Raw genomic sequence first — 20000 nt, forward strand, 5'->3', positions numbered from 1 at the left:
AGTATTTGTTTTACGATCAAAGTTGATTTTTCTCCCCTTTTTTCCTGTCAGCTGGAGTATTTGTTTTACGATCAAAGTTGATTTTTCTCCCCTTTTTTCCTGTCAGCTGGAGTATTTGTTTTACGATCAAAGTTGATTTTTCTCCCGTTTTTTTCTGTCTGCTGGAGTATTTGTTTTACTATCAAAGTTGATTTTTCTCCCCTTTTCTTCTGTCTGCTGGAGTATTTGTTTTACTATCAAAGTTGATTTTTCTCCCCTTTTTTCCTGTCAGCTGGAGTATTTGTTTTACGATCAAAGTTGATTTTTCTCCCCTTTTTTCCTGTCAGCTGGAGTATTTGTTTTACTATCAAAGCTGATTTTTCTCCCCTTTTCTTCTGTCTGCTGGAGTATTTGTTTTACTATCAAAGTTGATTTTTCTCCCTTTCTTCTGTCTGCTGGAGTATTTGCTTTACTATCAAAGTTGATTTTTCTTCATTATTTTGCCATGGAAAACCCTTTTGTTGCCATTGGTTCTTTTACGAATGCAAAGTGCTTCACACGGTAACTGTTCACCATCTCATCCGAATGACTGAAGTCAAAGTGTGTTAACTCTTTCAGCTCTGCTCCTGAGCAAAGCCCTGGCATCAAAGTTGGGTTAATCAAAACAGTGTACACGTTCCCACATATGCAATAACTACAAGCAAAGCAAACAAACTTCTACAGTATTTCCAGCTGTGTCTGAATGTGTCAATTTGGAAGGAGAAAACCCTGTCAATTTCAGTATTTCTTTCTTCTTCCTTTTTTTTTTCAGCCAACATGGCAAGGAAGCCTGTCAAGGTTGTAAACTCCCCAGAATTGAATGGGTTAAGACTACAAACGTTATGACGGTTGATGTGTGGTGTCAGTTGTCAGGCCCTATGACTGTGTGACGGACAAGATGACTGGACACATGGACACGGATAAAAGTGGGTCACAGGCCTGGAATAAAAGTGGGTCACAGGCCTGGAATAAAAGTGGGGTCACTAGTGGGGTCACAGGCCTGGGATAAAAAGTGGGTCACAGGCCTAGGATAAAAGTGGGTCATAGGCCTGGGATAAAAGTGGGTCACAGGCTGTGCCAGCTGCCCTGTTTGTCAAGAAATATTAATTTTTTTTTAGCTACTATGAGGGATATGGTACCACTAAAATAAATTGTGTCAGGACTCAAGAGATCTACATCTATCAATAACTATAATCATATCAACCAGCAATTCAAATCAACCTTTCATTTGAAAAAAAAGACTGGAAAGGTGCCTACAAAATTACAAAATTCTGAATCACCAGTAAATGTTTACTTGTCAAAAATGATACCATAGCATCAATAACATGATACTGTTATCCATAACCTGTATAAGTCACTAATATTGTCAACAACAACATCACCACTTATCAAAAGGTCTGGAGTACTGAAGGAAATTACAAAATAAAGTGTTGTATCCTTTAATTTATTTTTTGGGAAAGGGGGTGGGGGCTCTATTGTTGTCAGTGATAAGTTTCTTTGGCATCATAATGACCAGACTGATGACAATCCCACTTTTTTAACATCACCCTTACAGGGCCTCGCATGCCTGTGACTCACTTGAATTTAAATTTTTTTTTTTTTTTTTTTTACATGAAGTACATGGCACTGTTCCAACGAAAGGTTACACACACACGAACACAAAGCAATGTTTCTGTGTGAAATGATCATGGACATCCAAGTTACCTGTCCTTGTGCTGTCTACACACATTGCCAACATGCAAAAGAAACAAGACAGTGGTCACAGACCAGCATTGCAAATAAATGGTGATCACAGCCATGCTTCAACGTATTAACAACTGAAGACGAAATGCAATGTTAATACACAATAAAAACTTGATTTACTGCATTGAGTGAGCGTCAAGAGAGAGAGAGAGAGAGAGGGGGGGGGGAGGAGAGGGTGACAGAGAGAGAGAGAGAGAGACTGAGAGAGAGAGAGTGTGTGAATGTCTGTGATGCATGTGTGAGAGAATGTGATCATGCATGCGTGTACACACACACAATACAAACTCTTGTGCAGATGCACATGGTGTGCATGGTAGTCTTCATGCAAAAAACATGAACACATATGTGTTACATGCGTGGGATCAGCTTTCAACAGCAGAATTAACAAGAGTTAAGAGTAAAGCTTGCAAATGAATCATAACACTTAGAAAATATAAAATAACAAAGCATTAACAAACTGAAAAAAAAACAACAACCCACAACAAACTAAAAGTAAAAAAAACCAAAACATCATTAGCTTTTTGCCTGCATTCAACACAAAAAACACGTGAAAATACTTCATGCAAACAAAGAATGGTCTGAGTCATCATGCACTTCAGTTAACGCTGGAGTGCCAGAATCGAACACATGCAGACAAGGACCAGAATGCAGAACTGAATGCGGCAGGGGAGGGAAGGAGAAATGTGTCTGTTCATCACATCGGGGCAGTGCATGCCAGGTATGTTCTTCTTTCCATGACCCACCCAACACAGACACGGATTACCAGATCTTTAATGCGTGTATTTGATCTTCTGCCTGCGTATACACACAAAGGGGGTTCTAGCAGGTCTGCATATGTTTTGACCTGGGAGATAGGGAAAATCTCCACCCTTTACCCACCAGGCGTTGTGACTGGGATTTGAACCTGGGACCCTCAGACTGAAAGTCCAATGCTTTAACCACTGGGTTGTTGCACCCGTCAGCCACTAAGGTGATATAAGCTGTGTGAAAGTGTTATACTTTATTCACATCTGGGTGCCAAATATGTTGCTCTGATCAAATCCAGACAGCTGATAGTAACTAATATTCATCCGCTCTATATGAAATATGTTTGGGTCAAACATGTGTGCAGCCACCTTCTCTTATTGGAGACATCGGAACATTAGATGCTGTCCTTTGCCATTATAGTTTCCATTACTGCTTCTTGGTGGAGTTCTTTTTTTCCTGAACACTCCCCCCATCCCTTCCCACACCCCTCCCTTCCTCCTCCCCCCTCTCTTCCCAAACCTCTCAGCTACTGAGACGCACTGACTTATCAAAGGAGCAGTAACTCTATGTAACACGACGTGCGTCGACTTTCCCAAAGATGTAACAGTACACAATGCATGTGCTGATCATGAACAGTGGGACAGTGGGTGGTGAGTGGCGAGCAGGAGGCATGTGCCAACCAGCGAGTCTCTCACCTCAAACACCTCAAAGCCGTAGATGTCCAGCACCCCCATGACCTTTGTCCTCTGACCCCCGCGCACCTGTCCACCAGAATCGGAACACACACAGGTAGGTGGTTAATGTATGGTCAACACATGACTTGAAGAACAGCAACAAGTTTCCATGACATTAGAAAGAAGAATGTTTCATCAAGTCCATTTAACAAGAAATGGAAATTAATGTTTTCCAGGTGTTATAATTATGTTTGTACATCTTCCTAATAGGCTTTGATGTGTGTGTGTGTGTGTGTGTGTGTGTGTGTGTGTGTGTGTGTGTGCGCATGTGTGTGTGTGTTTGTGTGTGTATGTTATGTGTGTGTGTTATGTGTGCGTATGTATGTGTATGTGTGTGTGCATTCGTGAATGTGCATGCGTGTACATGCGGTCATGTGTACTTGTGCATGAGTGCACATATGCGTGTGTGTGTACGCGTGTGTGTGTGTGTGTGTGTGTGTGTGTGTTTGTGTGTGTGCGTGCGCGCATGCACATGCACAAAGCAATCAACATATATCATGTCTGAAAATATTCTCAAACTTCACATTCTCTAAATATACCATTCTCTAGATCCTCGAGTTTTCTCTGTAATACACTGACACCACAATTGCACATCTGTACATACTGATCTCAACATGGGCGTATACATAACACAAAACACACATCGCATACTGCTGTCACTTTTCAACATTCAGACAAATGTTCATAATTTTGGTGATCGCTTCATGTGGCAGTTTTCTCTGATACATTCACTCACACACACACACAGACATACACACGACATGCGTAGAAAGCAGATTTCTAACTTTCAATCAACAGTTTTATCAAACTTTCAAATCAACAGTCCTATCAAACTTTCAAATCAACGGCTTTACGAAACTTACATATCAACAGTCTTATCAAACTTTCAAAAGAACAGCTCAGAACAGAGATGTTCAGTCTGAGCATATTGATGTGTCAAGGACAGAAGTACATGCAAGTGCCCTGCCTGTGTAGGTGGATACACTGTATCCACTCTCTCTCTCTCTTTGTGTGTGTGTGTGTGTGTGTGTGTGTGTGTGTGTGTGTGTGTGTGTGTGTGTGTGTGTGTGTGTGTGACACAGAGTGAAAGAGAGAGGGACAGAGAATGTGTTGGGTGAGAATATAGATAAAGAGACAGTTCAGGAGAAAAATGAAAAAGATGGATTGTGGAGGATAAAAGCATAACTAGTAATGTTTAAAAAGAAAAAGAAAGCTCAAAGCAAGGAACACTGGATAAAATGTTTTGTGGACAACAGAATCATCTAATACAGAATAGTGGTGAGAGAGGGTAAGATTGTACAAATGAGAAAGAGAGAGGGGGGAGAGAAAGAGAGAGAGATCTAGGGAGAGAGAGAGAGAGAGAGAGAGAAAGAGGAGAGAGAGAGTGTGCATGTGTGAGAGAGGAACAGAAAAACAGTACAAAGAATTGTTAAGATGTATCACTGTGCTCATACACTGTGTAAATATTGAATGAAAGAATAGCAATAATACACGAGATCTCTTCATACATAGTTTGTGAGAAACCATACATAACTGACAAGTGCAGTGATCACGTATCAAACTGGAAATACTTTTCAATATTTCTTAAAAAACATTCTTTTAGTAAGAAAAAATATCTGTAGAATCCAGGCAATGCTGGTCTTCTGGAGACTGTTATTATCAGATAATCGAGCCTGCGCACATCGTTAATAAATATGTGTGTGTGTGTGTGTGTGTGTGCGCGCATGTGTAAGCGTGTGTTTGCATGTGCCCGAGTGTATGCATGTGTGTTTGTGTATATGTCACATGTGTCTATGTAAGTGTGTGTATGCATACATGTGTGTGCAAACTGTCTGAATGTTAAAATGTGTTTGCTGCTTTCTTTTCATGATTATATATTTTAAAAAGATTTTAAAAATGTGACAAACCAAAAAAAAAAAAAAAAAAAAAAAAAAAAAAAAGAGGAAAAATCAGAGACAAAAGTGACAAGTGCCATCTGATAACAAAGATTAGTACACCACATTAACTAATCTGGACAGAGAGAAAAAATGTTAATAAATGTGTGGGAAATATCACAAGACTCCAAGAAGAGACATCCACAGCAAAAACAAACAAAGAAAAAAAAGGTGAAGATTATTTACAGAAAGTACATGGACAGAAAAGTTATCAGGTTTCACAGAAAACAACCCCCCTACACCCCCCCCCCCCAAAGATATATAGCCAGGTTTGCCACTAGAGATCACTACAATGCACACTGAGCTGTGTTGCAGTATACTTCCTTTCCCACCTCTCTGTGTCAACGATCGCCAGACAACCACACATACCTTTCCCTGTTCAAACCGTCAATCAAAGCACAGCGTTAGTGAGCGTGGAACGCCAACAACACGCAACACACAATCCTGTCACCAACGACACACCAAAAACCATGAAACAAATTCATATTCCAGGCTTGGGATCCCCTCTTCATTTAGTCTGGAATAAACACACACCACTGATCCTTCACCAGGGGAAAATCAGCACCTGATAAACCAGCTCCTGATTTAAAGACAAACCGACTGATACCATCTCACCACCTTGTGTTTTTTTCGGTTTCTTCTTTCGTAACCAGACTGAAAAAACGGTCTGAATTCAGTGCTTTGGGGTGTCTAAAAGAGAATGTATGTATGTATGATAATCAGACATGTCCAACTAAGACCGTCAAGACAGTAGAGGAGGCAACTACTGTCCCGACTATCTGGGCTACAATTTGATTATAGTGGAGAGTGTCTTGCCCAAGTTACATTCTCACTTTCTTAAACAAGAGGGTTTTAAAAGATAGTTGGCGCTGGGATGGTTTCCAAAGGCCTACAAGCCCCCAAGACTGCAGCACAAAAAACCAGTGCAATCTTGCCTCCTAGTTTGAGTGTCATTGTCCTTCACAAAAGACTAAGCTGTAAATGACTTCCTACAGCAGTGGAGAAACCAAAAGAGAATAGTGTTTGGTTGCTTGGCTGGTTGCTTCAAAAGCCACTGGTAGTGTTTGTATTGTGAAGTAACGGTCTCACTTTCTGAATATTTCAAGATGATGTCATTTACTCAAACCAACTGCAGTCAAGTCACCTGTATACCTTGACCAGAAAACAATCCTGTTATCATAAATGTTTTAAAATTCTTTTATCCTTATACCATAATATACTTAAGCAGATGGACTGATTTCCTTATAGGTTTTTGAAAAGTACTTTTGACCACAGTGTCTGAATTCATACACAGCTTGATATCATTTAAAATGCTTTCAAAGAATCAATCCCTTTTATGCTTATCACACACACACACACACACACACACACACACACGAACACACACAAATGTCTACAATCACCAGAATGGTTGACAGAACAAACAAAATTCTTTCTCACACACGAATGCGTACAAACTTAATTTATACATATCCACACACAGACACTGAGACTGATAGAATTCTGAATCAATGGCACAAGATTTGCATTCATCTCACCTTGATGCTGTCATTGATGCGATTGACCAACCAGGAAAACATACGACTGTAAATCGCTTTGCACAGAGCGTCTCGGGCATAGGTTGACTGTGAAACATATCACCGCATCACCAGATTATTGGATTCAACAACAGCAGCTAATGATCAGAATAATGACTGATATACAGTGATGATATGCAAGTGGACATGATGGACAGATAAGCACAACTTCTGCACAGTAAGACTGGTAGAAAGTGAGGAATAATCATCAACTTTGTGCAAATGTCCCACACTATGACCTTTACTCTGAGCTTTCTAGCACACACATCAGAGGCGATGTGTAATTTAAAAGTGAAAGCTATACTGAAGCTCTTAAAAATGTTAGTGTAAAGAAAGGAAAAAGAAAAAACCCCACAAAAAACAGCAACTGCATGAAATGATTAATCATACAATAAACAAAACTATCACCTCTGATCTTTACTTTCAATATGAATACTGAACTTATTTATAAAAGAATATCTCAATTATTATGTAATTTTGTGAGAATATGTTTAAAAAAATGACCACCACTCCTTCTTGTTAAAAGCAAGTACCAGGTACACAAACGAAACACCAACCTAAACCTTTTTAATCGTTCTGCACACCTCACGTGCCCTAACTTCTCAGTATAAAAAACACTTGTCAATCTTAACAGAGTTGATTTATGCTGTCCTAAAAGTGCATGCTTACTGAAACATACAGCCAACACACACACATCCCAAATGTTTCAAACAGGTCATGTTTTAATCAAAATATCATACATTTAGTTAAGTTTTGTTTGTTTGTTGTTGGTTGTTTTTTTTGTTTTTTTTTAACCCTTTATTGTTGTGTCTGTAAACCTTTCATTCACGGTTTTCATGACAAATAATTATGATTCTGATTTTGAATCTGTTTCTGTACACACACACACACACACACACACACACACACCACCATGCCAGACACACACACACACTCTGTACACACTAACCCACTCAGAGACACACCTCAGACACATTGTAACCCACAACATACACATACACTCACCGATACACCTCACCGATACACCTCAGACACATTGTAACCCACAACATACACACACACATACACATACACACACACTCACCGATACACCTCAGACACACTGTAACACACAACTACACAAACACATACAACGACACACACACTTACACACACACACATGCCAACAAAACTACACACACACACACACACAGACACACACACCCACACATACACCCATCCCCACCCCCCAAGACCCCCACACAACCCACCTCAGACACACTGAGGTCAGTGGTGACCATGTCCCCCTTGACAGCCACAGTGCGATGCATCAGGGCGTGGGCCAGAGTTTTGTTGGTACAGCCCAGCAGTTCTGCTGCCTCCTCCACCACTGCACACGTCACATACATCACATCATAGGCTGAACATTTACCCTTTCTCTTTTAAATTATTATTATTTTTAAAGTATTATCTTTATTCACACACATCACACCATAGGCTGAACATTAACCATTTATTTTTTAATTATCATTTTGAAAAAAAAACTTTACTCACACACATCACACCATAGGCTGAACATTAACTCTTTCTTTTTCCTCTTTGTTAATTTTTTTTTTCAAATTTTTTATAATGTTTTTATTTGATTCTTACACAATATCAATAGTCAGTTGTGTCTGACTTTGACCATCAAAACAGCAGCGAAGGTAACTGTTGTCCTGACTATCTGGGCTAGAATTTGATTATAGTCTTGCCCAAGTTACATCCTCACTCTCTCGGCCAAGAGGGTTTTAGGGCAGTCAGCGTTGGGATGGTTCCCAAAGGCCAACTAGCCCCCAAGGCTGCAGCACTAAGAGCCAGTGCAATTTTGCCTCCTAGTTTGAGAGTCACAGTTCTTCACAAAAGATTAAGCTGTAAATGATTTCCGACTGCAATGGAGAAACCCTTAATTATACAGCTCTCACTTTGGTATTGGCCCAACTGTTTATGTCAATCTGTGATATGAGCTGAGTGGTACATAATACAAAGAACAGAAATGCATAGAATGGTAGAATGGATAGGAAAAAAAAAGAAAAGAAAGAGAAGAAAATACAAAGAAAGACATGTGTATATTATGTTAAAAAAAAAGAAAAAAAGAAAGACGTGTATATCATGTTGAGAGTATCAACTTAGATGTTCTCACAGACTAATGAACATGTACAATACTGTTTTTGTTATGATTTTTTCCCTAAGCATTTAAAAAAAAAGGGTCTGTTTTGAAGCAGGTGTGGTGTATATATATAATCATATCATTACTGCTTATTGTCCAGCCGACTGCACAGGGCCATATCAAGACTGGTGTGGCATATAACATCAATGAGGATCAGTCCTCTGTGCACAGGGTTTATGCACAGGTAACACACATCTCCTTTTCTTTTTTTTTTTTCCCTTAAAAAAAAAAGAAAGAAAAAAAGAAAAAGAAAAAAAAATCAAAAAAATCAGCAGATGTAGTGTAGTAGTGTACATGTATAAGTCCACACAATCTGATACATTTCTGAAACGGACACAATCACCCATCCAACATATGTGGCTTCAAGCAAAAAACAACAAAAATCCATTTTTGTACTTGACATCACAAGGAACATATAATAATGTGGTACAGAATCCCTAATGAGATGATCTCTTGTATCAATCACTGTCAAAATTGTAAACCCAAAGACTGAATTATAAAAAAAAAGAAAAAAAGAAAAAAAAAAAAGAAGTAAATTCCTGATCAATACATTACTCCCTGCAAGGCTAGAAAAAAAAGAAAAAAAAAAGACGAAGACGGAAGTCTCACCTTTGGGGGTGGCCAGGTCACAGCCGTCGGTGTTGTCAGCGTTGGTGCGGTGGGAGAACTTGACGTCACCCAGCTTGAGGATGGCGCCGATGAGCTTCCATAGTCCACTGATCTCCTCCTCCTGAAACCCTATCACTCGCATCCCGTTCTGCACACACACACACACACACACACGTTGAGGAAAGTATATTATAAGAAAAAGGCCTAAAGAGATTGTGGTGTGTATTGAATGAGGTGTCATGGGAAGGAGAATATGTATATGCATATCAACAAGTATTAACCTATAACAATGTAAATATAAATAACAACATTAATTATAACACATCAAAGGAGGATACCAACTGGACTGGAGTTTAAAATTTCCGAAAACATTCTAAGCAATGAATAATCATTCAAAATCTTTTCAGTGGCTAATGAAATATTGGAAGAAAAGTCATCAACTACATCTTTAGGAATTAACTGTTTTATGCTCGGACAATGAATGAGTAGATGACTTACAGTTATTTGCTTACCGCATATACATTTTATATTTTTAGAAAATTTTGTACGAAAGGCATTTAAATGAATTCTATACATTAGACTTGTAATTTGTCTTGAATGTGCTGCTGGTGTCAAATTTAGAAAATGTTTGGGATTAGCTGCATTCTTTGTGTTTACACAACATTGGTAATATTGATTATTTGAATCTATAAGTAATTTCTTAAATCGATTTCTAGATACATTTTCTATACAACTAATGTATTCATGTTGATCTAACTGGATGTCAAGTTGTATTGCGCCTTCGAAATTACGTGCTGCTCTTCTAGCTGCTTGGTCTACCCACTCATTTGAAGATATTCCACAGTGCGAAGGTACCCAACAGAAAGTTAATTTAATGCCCTGTAATATACTTTTCCTCTGATACATAACATGAATATTTTTTTACACTAATATTCACATGCATTCCCTTTCCTTTATCCACTTCTTTACTCCTTTCCGTCTAAAAACACTTATAGTGAACAGACGTTAAACTGAAGATAAAACACGTTGAGGAAAGAAAGCTACACTGGTACACCAACGTAACCCGATTCAATGGCCTTGCTAAAACAATTATCCAAAGAACCATTGAGGAAGAGAGATGGAGACGGAGACAAAAAAACCCCGGTGGACTGACATTTCAGAATGGACGGGAAAACCTTTTGCAGCGACCAAAGCTTTGACCCACAACTCACAGACCAGAAGGAATCTGGTGAACAGCCCTTCTGTTCAGCAACGCAGTGACTCTTCAAAGAGTATGAACTATGATAGTCAGTCATGTCTGACTATAACCATCAGAACAGCAGAGGAGGCAACTGCTGCCCCAACTATTTGGGATAGAATTTGATTATAGTGGAGAGTGTCTTGCCCAAGTTACATCCCCACTCTCCCGGCCAAGAGGGGTTTAGGGCAGCTGGTATTGGGATGGTTCCCAAAGGCCAACTTGACCCCAAGGCTGCAGCACTAAGAGCCAGTGCAATCTTGCCTCCTAGTTTGAGAGTCATAGTCCTTCGCAGAAGACTGACCTATTCAAATGACTTCCCACAGCAATGGAGCTCTCAAAGAGTAAACAGGAGAAGAATAAGAATCGAAAGTGTAGCGTATACAGATCATACACTGGCGTCTCCTTAAAAGTGAAACTTGATTTTTATTTCAGTCTCCCTCCATCCCCCTATGCCACCAACCCCCCTCTCCCTCCTTTCCCCCCACCAACTCCCCTCTCCCTCCTTTCCCCCACCACCCCACCATTCCCCCCTCTCCCTCCTTTCCCCCACCAATCCCCCTCACGCTGCTTCCCCCCACCACCTCACCAATCTCCCCTCACCCTTCTTTCCCCCACCATCCCACCAATCCCCCACCACCCCAACCTACCCACCCCCCTCACCCTCCTTTCCCAGGGTGGCCCTGAGACATACCTGGACCACCTGGAAGTTGGCGCTGTCATCGATGGTGTCCACGTCCACACAGCCACTGCTGTTCAGGAAGCTGTACACCTGGGGGTCCGCCTCCAGCTTCAGTTTGCCTGGTAAGGCAACATGCACATGTCAGAATTTGAACATTTCATCTGAAAGCAACTCCCTGAATTTCCAGCTTCAGTTTGCCTGGTATGGCAATACGCACATATCACACTTTGATCTGAAAGCAACTCGCCAAATTTCTTTTTTTTTTTTGGGGGGTTGTCTTTTTATAAACAAAAGGAGAAATAATGAGAATGGAAGATAATTGTGAGAGATGTAAGAGAGAGAGAGAGAGAGAGAGAGAGAGAGGGAGAGAGGGAGAGACAGAGAGAGAGAGAGAGAGAGAAGAGAGAGAGACAGAGACAGAGAGAGGGAGAGATTCAAAAAGATTCAAAAAATTTATTACTCAAGGAGAAAGATGATTTTAGGCATTTCCTAGTCTTCTAATTTGTCCTTGTGACAACAATAACAGCAAAAAAAACACAAAAAACAAAAAAACAAAAACAAAAAAACCCAACCAAACCCGATAATGACACAATAATAATAATTTTGGTAAATACTACTACTTCTGCTACTACTACTACTGATAATAGTCACAATGAGAGAGAGAGAGAGAGAGAGATCAAGCCGTCAACAGAATGTGCTTTTTGCATATTTATGACCTGTATCAATCAGAAAACAATCAAATCACACAAAAATGGAACAACAAATACAAACAGAACAGAAAGACATGTGGAAACAGCTCTGCAGCAAAGCCACAAGTGTCTTCTCTTCCACACTGTACTTGCATGAACTGATTTATTCCTAACACCAGTTGCTTCCCTTGAACTGAGCATGGCGATATCCATACTGAAGTGGGCATTGTCCTGTTATGCTTTCTCAATCAGTTGCATTCTCATTCAGTGCTTTCAGCTTGTTGGCTACAGCTTGTACATTGTTCACCGAAGTTTTCAAGGGAACTGAGTGTGTCTTCGATGACGCTGTGTGCGTTTTCTGTATGAAGTATGGTTTTGACAGTGCACTCAGCTGTTGATGGACTGGTTCACAGAAAGTGCAGTGAAGCTGCACTGATGGAGTATGAAGTGTTAAGTATCTCTCTCTCTCTCTCTCTCTATATATATATATATATCATTATATGTATGTATGTATGTATATATGTATGTATGTATGTATGTATGTATGTATGTATGTACTGATGATTGATTCAGGACTTACTATCTATCTATCTATCTATATTATATTATATCTATACCTATTTATCCATCTATATCAATATATTTAGCAATGTATAGATAGATATATACATATATGTATGTATGAAGTGATGATTGATGCAGGACTTACTACCTACCTATGTGTATATACATACCATATCTCTATTCATCTATCTACATCAATACATTTATCAATATACAGATGAGACAGATTTATTGATATGTGATGCAAGACTTACAAGAGAGATATACAGACAGACAGACACACAGATAGAAAGATAGCTATAGACAGATAGATACGACAGATATGAATGGATAAACAGACAGACAGACTGAGTGATGCAAGACTTACTCAGAAGCTCGTTGTCAGCACCCCGAAGCAGCTGGTAGAAGATGTGGAAACTCCTCTCTCCACTGCTCTGAACTGCCACCCTTGACTGACACACCAGGGTAACATGGATCACTGCTTTCAGAAAGACTAAGAAGATAAAATAACCACCCTTAACTGACACACAGGGTAACATGGATCACTGCTTTCAGAAAGACTAAGAAGATAAAATAACCACCCTTGACTGACACACAGGCTAACATGGATCACTGATTTGGGAAAGACTAAGAAGATAAAATAACCACCCCTGACTGACACACAGGGTAACACGGATCACTGATTTGGGAAAGACTAAGATAAAATAACCACCCTCGACTGACCCACAGGGTAACATGGATCACTGCTTTGGTAAAGACTAAGAAGATAAAATAACCACCCTTGACTGACACACAGGGTAACATGGATCACTGCTTTGGTAAAGACTAAGAAGATAAAATAACCACCCTTGACTGACACACAGGGTAACATGGATCACTGCTTTGGTAAAGACTAAGAAGATAAAATAACCACCCTTGACTGACACACAGGGTAACACGGATCACTCTTTCAGACACACACACACATGTGCACACACACACATGAACATACACACACACACACAACAACAACAACAACAACAACAACAAAGCCTAATATCACCCATACCTAACTGTAGATGTCTGTCTCACCATCTTTATCCTGATGACAGTTAACATGTTGCATGACTCCGAGCTTCAGAAATCCAAGTCTGTACGTCAGCAATAAGAGATACTTGTAGGAAAGAGGCATAAACAGGGAAGGAAATGAAACAAAATGACAAATGTGGAGTGATGGCTTAGAGGTAACGCGTCCACCTAGGAAGCGAGAGAATCTGAGCACGCTGGTTTGAATCACAACTCAGCCGCAGATTATTTTCTCCCCCTCCACTAGACCTTGAGTGGTGGACTGGACGCTAGTCATTCCGATGAGATGATAAAACAAGGTCCCATGTGCAACATGCACTTAGCGCACATAAAAGAACCAATGGCAACAAAAGGGTTGTTCCTGTTCTGTTGAAAAATCCACTTCAATAGGAAAAAACAAATAAAAAAAACTGCACGCAGGAAAAAATACAAAACAAATTGGGTGGCACTGTAGTGTAGCTACACACTTTCCCTGGGGAGAGCAGCCCGATTTCACACAGAGAAATCTGTTGTGATAAAAAGAAATACAAATACAAATAGAAAGAAAGACAGACAGAGCAAGAGAGAGAGAGAAAAGACTGGGGGGTTAAGGTGACAGATGGCTAGATATGCAGAAAACAAACTCACCTTTTCCAGTAAATCTGAAATCACAGTTGTAACAACAATTACTCTCCAGCAACTTTATTTTCATCAAAAAAACATGTACAAAATTAATAATCATTAAGACAAGACCTCTCCCTCTCTCTCTCTCTCTCCTCAATGACGTACACATACACTCTCACTCATGCACACCACCAAACACGATCATTCTATTTTTATCAAAACATGAGCATATCACTTTACATGTCTACTATCTCTTTCTCCTCTTGAACACTGACACATGCATGCACAATACACACAGTACAATACCCACCCCTCTCTGTCTCTCACTCACATAACACACAAACATACATACAAACACACAAATACACACATCACACACACACGCGCACACAAACACATCAAACACACACGTGCGCGCGCACACAAACACATCCACAACTACTCGTAACATGCACCCACACACACACACACACACACATGGGCACAAATACATCCAAAACTACTCGTAACATGCACACACACACACATGCAAAAACATCCACGACTAGTCCTAACACACACACACACACACAGAGACAAAAGGGATGACTTACAGTTTGTGATAACACCTCCAACTGGGTCTCCCTTGAAGTCAAACTCTATGTCCATGTATTTTCCCTGAAAACACACACACACACACATACACACACACACATGCACACAAAATCAAAATGTGAACACAAAAAAAACGAAGAAAAAAAAAAGGAAACCGTCATTCTCATGAAGATAATAAATCAGACTTGATAAAATATTGCAATCAATTCAAATCTTGAAAACTTAAAATATTTTTTAAAAAGAAGATGAAAAAAAAAAAAAAAAAGAGAAAAATAAAAGAGCCACTTACAAATCGAGAGGAGTTGTCATTCCTGGTGGTCTTTGCATTGCCAAAGGCTGAAAAAGACAATCATACACATAATCAACATAATTTACATAAATAAGACATTGAACTCATCTGATGTCTGGCTGCTTTTTTCTGACTTAAGGGAGGGAAAAAAAAAAAAAAGCAAATCTGTTTTAAAAATCTTGGAAAGCATTTAATTTCTCCTGCACGATCTCCTTTCTTCAGGTGCTGATTGAAAGTCAGTGTAGACTGCACACCCTTAGGGAGTTTGGCAAAACACATGCATCGACATTAAGACTGGCACACAGGTACACATTCACAAGTAAGAGAGATAAAGAGTGTAAGTGTGTGAGTGAGTGTGTGCATGTGTGTGTGTGTGTGTGTGTGTGTGTGTGTGCATCAATTTCATTGTTGCTGACTCAGTCGAACTCATCAGAGATAGATGCTCATTAAATGAAAACACAACTCTTTCACAGGCTGCATTTTATGATTTAATTCAAAAACAAGCTAAGTGAAAGGTTTAGCTGAATCAACATAATACCCCGCCCCATGAAACATTCTTCATTGCCTTAATGAATTCTGAAAATGTAGCAAGTGTAACACCACTTGAGAGATTCCACTTAAGTTTTGCCTCTCTAGAAATTTTTTCACTGCCTAAATGAATTCCGAAATTACTGCGAGTGTAATATCACTTAAAAGATTTACACTTAGCAGTTCTGTCCCATAAAAAAGTTTTCACTGCCTAAATGAAATCTGATATTGTTGCAAGTGCGACATTTCCAAGGTGTCAGTGACTCTGTCCCTCTATAAAATGACATCTGTCAGCAATCGATTCCTTTCATACATTGCATTAGAATTGAATTTAATGACCTATCGGCAAACACTCTGAAGTTCAAGTTGTTCCGGGTTAGGATCTTGGTTTCCCACATCTTCCCTCTTCCACAGTTCATTAACAGGTCAGGCACCTGCTTCCTTAATTTTCTTTTAAAGCAGACATGATGTAGCGAATATGGATCAGTCCACACATTTTGATGCCTATTTGAAACAACAGAGGAAGGTGGCAGCATGGTTAAGATGTGCATCTGACAATACAGTGTCTGTGAGGGTCTGACAATACAGTGTCTGTGAGGGTCAATACAGTGTCTGTGAGGGTCAATACAGTGTCTGTGAGGGTCAATACAGTGTCTGTGAGGGTCTGACAATACAGTGTCTGTGAGGGTCTGACAATACAGTGTCTGTGAGGGTCAATACAGTGTCTGTGAGGGTCTGACAATACAGTGTCTGTGAGGGTCAATACAGTGTCTGTGAGGGTCAATACAGTGTCTGTGAGGGTCTGACAATACAGTGTCTGTGAGGGTCAATACAGTGTCTGTGAGGGTCAATACAGTGTCTAGGAGGGTCTGACAATACAGTGTCTGTGAGGGTCAATACAGTGTCTGTGAGGGTCTGACAATACAGTGTCTGTGAGGGTCAATACAGTGTCTGTGAGGGTCAATACAGTGTCTGTGAGGGTCTGACAATACAGTGTCTGTGAGGGTCAATACAGTGTCTGTGAGGGTCTGACAATACTGTGTCTGTGAGGGTCAATACAGTGTCTGTGAGGGTCTGACAATACAGTGTCTGTGAGGGTCAATACAGTGTCTGTGAGGGTCAATACAGTGTCTGTGAGGGTCAATACAGTGTCTGTGAGGGTCAGACAATACAGTGTCTGTGAGGGTCAGACAATACAGTGTCTGTGAGGGTCTGACAATACAGTGTCTGTGAGGGTCAATACAGTGTCTGTGAGGGTCTGACAATACAGTGTCTGTGAGGGTCAATACAGTGTCTGTGAGGGTCAATACAGTGTCTGTGAGGGTCAGACAATACAGTGTCTGTGAGGGTCAGACAATACAGTGTCTGTGAGGGTCAATACAGTGTCTGTGAGGGTCAATACAGTGTCTGTGAGGGTCAGACAATACAGTGTCTGTGAGGGTCAGACAATACAGTGTCTGTGAGGGTCAGACAATACAGTGTCTGTGAGGGTCTGACAATACAGTGTCTGTGAGGGTCTGACAATACAGTGTCTGTGAGGGTCAGACAATACAGTGTCTTTGAGGGTCTGACAATACAGTGTCTGTGAGGGTCAATACAGTGTCTGTGAGGGTCAGACAATACAGTGTCTGTGAGGGTCAATACAGTGTCTGTGAGGGTCTGACAATACAGTGTCTGTGAGGGTCTGACAATACAGTGTCTGTGAGGGTCAGACAATACAGTGTCTGTGAGGGTCAATACAGTGTCTGTGAGGGTCTGACAATACAGTGTCTGTGAGGGTCTGACAATACAGTGTCTGTGAGGGTCTGACAATACAGTGTCTGTGAGGGTCTGACAATACAGTGTCTGTGAGGGTCAATACAGTGTCTGTGAGGGTCTGACAATACAGTGTCTGTGAGGGTCAGACAATACAGTGTCTTTGAGGGTCTGACAATACTGTGTCTGTGAGGGTCAATACAGTGTCTGTGAGGGTCTGACAATACTGTGTGAGGGTCAGACAATACAGTGTCTGTGAGGGTCTGACAATACTGTGTCTGTGAGGGTCTGACAATACTGTGTCTGTGAGGGTCTGACAATACAGTGTCTGTGAGGGTCAATACAGTGTCTGTGAGGGTCAGACAATACAGTGTCTGTGAGGGTCAGACAATACAGTGTCTGTGAGGGTCTGACAATACAGTGTCTGTGAGGGTCAGACAATACAGTGTCTGTGAGGGTCAATACAGTGTCTGTGAGGGTCTGACAATACAGTGTCTGTGAGGGTCTGACAATACAGTGTCTGTGAGGGTCTGACAATACAGTGTCTGTGAGGGTCTGACAATACAGTGTCTGTGAGGGACAATACAGTGTCTGTGAGGGTCAATACAGTGTCTGTGAGGGACAATACAGTGTCTGTGAGGGTCAATACAGTGTCTGTGAGGGTCAATACAGTGTCTGTGAGGGTCAGACAATACAGTGTCTGTGAGGGTCAGACAATACAGTGTCTGTGAGAGACTGACAATACAGTGTCTGTGAGGGTCTGACAATACAGTGTGAGGGTCTGACAATACAGTGTCTGTGAGGGTCAATACAGTGTCTGTGAGGGTCAGACAATACAGTGTCTGTGAGGGTCTGGGTTGGATTCCCACTCTAGCCCTTTCTCCCATGTTTGGCTGCAAAAATCAAACTGACCATCTACTGGTCATTTGGATGAGATGATAAATTGCGGTCCAGTGTGCCGCACACACTTTGCGCAGTGAAAAAGACTCAATGGCAACAAAAGGGTTGCCCTCCGGAAAAATTCTGCAGAAGAAATCCACTCTGACAGGTACACAAATATACATGCATGCACTCAAGGCCTCACTAAGTGCGTTGGGAGATGCTGCTGGTCAGGTCTCGGGTTCGAATCACGGTGACGGCGCCTGGTGGGTAAAGGGTGGAGATTTTTACGATCTCCCAGGTCAGCATATGTGCAGACCTGCCAGTGCCTGAACCCCCTTCGTGTGTATGCGCAAGCATAAGATCAAATACGCACGTTAAAGATCCTGTAATCCATGTCAGCGTTCAGTGGGTTATGGAAACAAGAACATACCCATCATGCACACCCCGAAAATGGAGTATGGCTGCCTACATGGCGGGGTAAAAACGGTCATACACGTAAAAGCCCACTCACGTATATACGAGTGAACATGGGAGTTGAAGCCCACGAACGCAGAAGAAGAAGAAGCTACTGGTCAGGCATTTGCTTAGCAGATGTGGTGTAGCATATATGGATTTGTCCTAACACAGTAACACCTCCATGAGAAACTGAAACCAAAAATAGAAACTTGAAACTGAAATGAATAGCTGAGTCGGTTGAAAAAGCTCTGTGAAGAAGACCCAATGCCTGGCCTTCAGGGCTGTTTGCTGACAGGTTGTCGAACTCCACTTCAATCAATCAAGCTCTGTGGGTTTGATGGCAGGTGAGATAGATTTCAAGAGGGTTTGAAGGCAAATATTATATGTTTCTTTTATTTTTATTTTTTATTCATCTCCTCTTTTTCATTTCCTTTTTGCTGTGGTTATATCTCTTGATGACAGAGAAAGTGGAAGGAAATAACATAGCACTGACAGGGAGATATATGGGTTGTTTTTTTTCATCTCTTTTTCATTTCCTTTTTGCTGTGGGGCTATATCTCTCGATGACAGAGAAAGTGGAAGAAAGTAACGCAGCGTTGACAAGTCTGCAATATGTATGGTGCCACCTGAAGACCCTCGAGGACCTACTCAGCTATCACTTTTCATTTCCATCGATCCTTGTGGATCTAAGTATGGAGTCATTCAGCTTCTCTGCCTGTCTGTCTCTCTCTGTCCGGGTGTCTCTAGCTGTTTCTATGTCTCTATTTCATTTGCATTCAAAAGGTCACAGTGCATAGTCGTGGCATGGAAACCATCCTGGCTAAAGCTGTAAGAGATTTCTGTCTTCTAGCTAATACGAGATCATAGAAGTCAGTTTCTGGATACTGAAGGGAACGTGCAACAAGAAAAAAAGAAAGAAAGAACTTACATATCTTTTGGACTAGAGAAGAGTGGTGCTATCAGTGTTAAAGAAAAGCAGAAAGAACAAAAAAACAAAAAACAGCAGCAGTATGTGGAGCAGTAAGGACAGCAGCAGTGTGTTCAGCAGTATGGACAGCAGCAGTGTGTGCAGCAGTATGTGCAGCAGCAGTATGGGCAAAGCAGAAAGA

General features: G+C 40.8%; 1 protein-coding gene across 12 annotated transcripts in view; it reads right to left on the reverse strand.

Annotated features, from left to right (window-relative positions):
- The window catches only part of LOC143290538 (unconventional myosin-Ia-like), a 162890-nt gene that overhangs the window by 54997 nt on the left and 87893 nt on the right, over positions 1 to 20000 (reverse strand). For all 12 annotated transcript variants that reach the window (XR_013056407.1, XM_076600065.1, XM_076600067.1 and 9 more), the window contains 9 exons: positions 15271 to 15317; positions 14981 to 15044; positions 14412 to 14425; positions 13087 to 13171; positions 11479 to 11585; positions 9548 to 9695; positions 8004 to 8122; positions 6715 to 6801; positions 3204 to 3269 (listed from right to left, as the gene is read on the reverse strand). Coding sequence is in view for 11 of the 12 variants with exons in the window: in XM_076600065.1 (XP_076456180.1) it covers positions 3204 to 3269; positions 6715 to 6801; positions 8004 to 8122; positions 9548 to 9695; positions 11479 to 11585; positions 13087 to 13171; positions 14412 to 14425; positions 14981 to 15044; positions 15271 to 15317 (737 nt within the window). In the remaining variant the exon portion in view is untranslated. The remainder of the gene's footprint in view (positions 1 to 3203; positions 3270 to 6714; positions 6802 to 8003; positions 8123 to 9547; positions 9696 to 11478; positions 11586 to 13086; positions 13172 to 14411; positions 14426 to 14980; positions 15045 to 15270; positions 15318 to 20000) is intronic.

The sequence above is a fragment of the Babylonia areolata genome, chromosome 15 (assembly GCF_041734735.1).
Source record: "Babylonia areolata isolate BAREFJ2019XMU chromosome 15, ASM4173473v1, whole genome shotgun sequence".
NCBI lineage: Eukaryota > Metazoa > Mollusca > Gastropoda > Neogastropoda > Buccinidae > Babylonia > Babylonia areolata.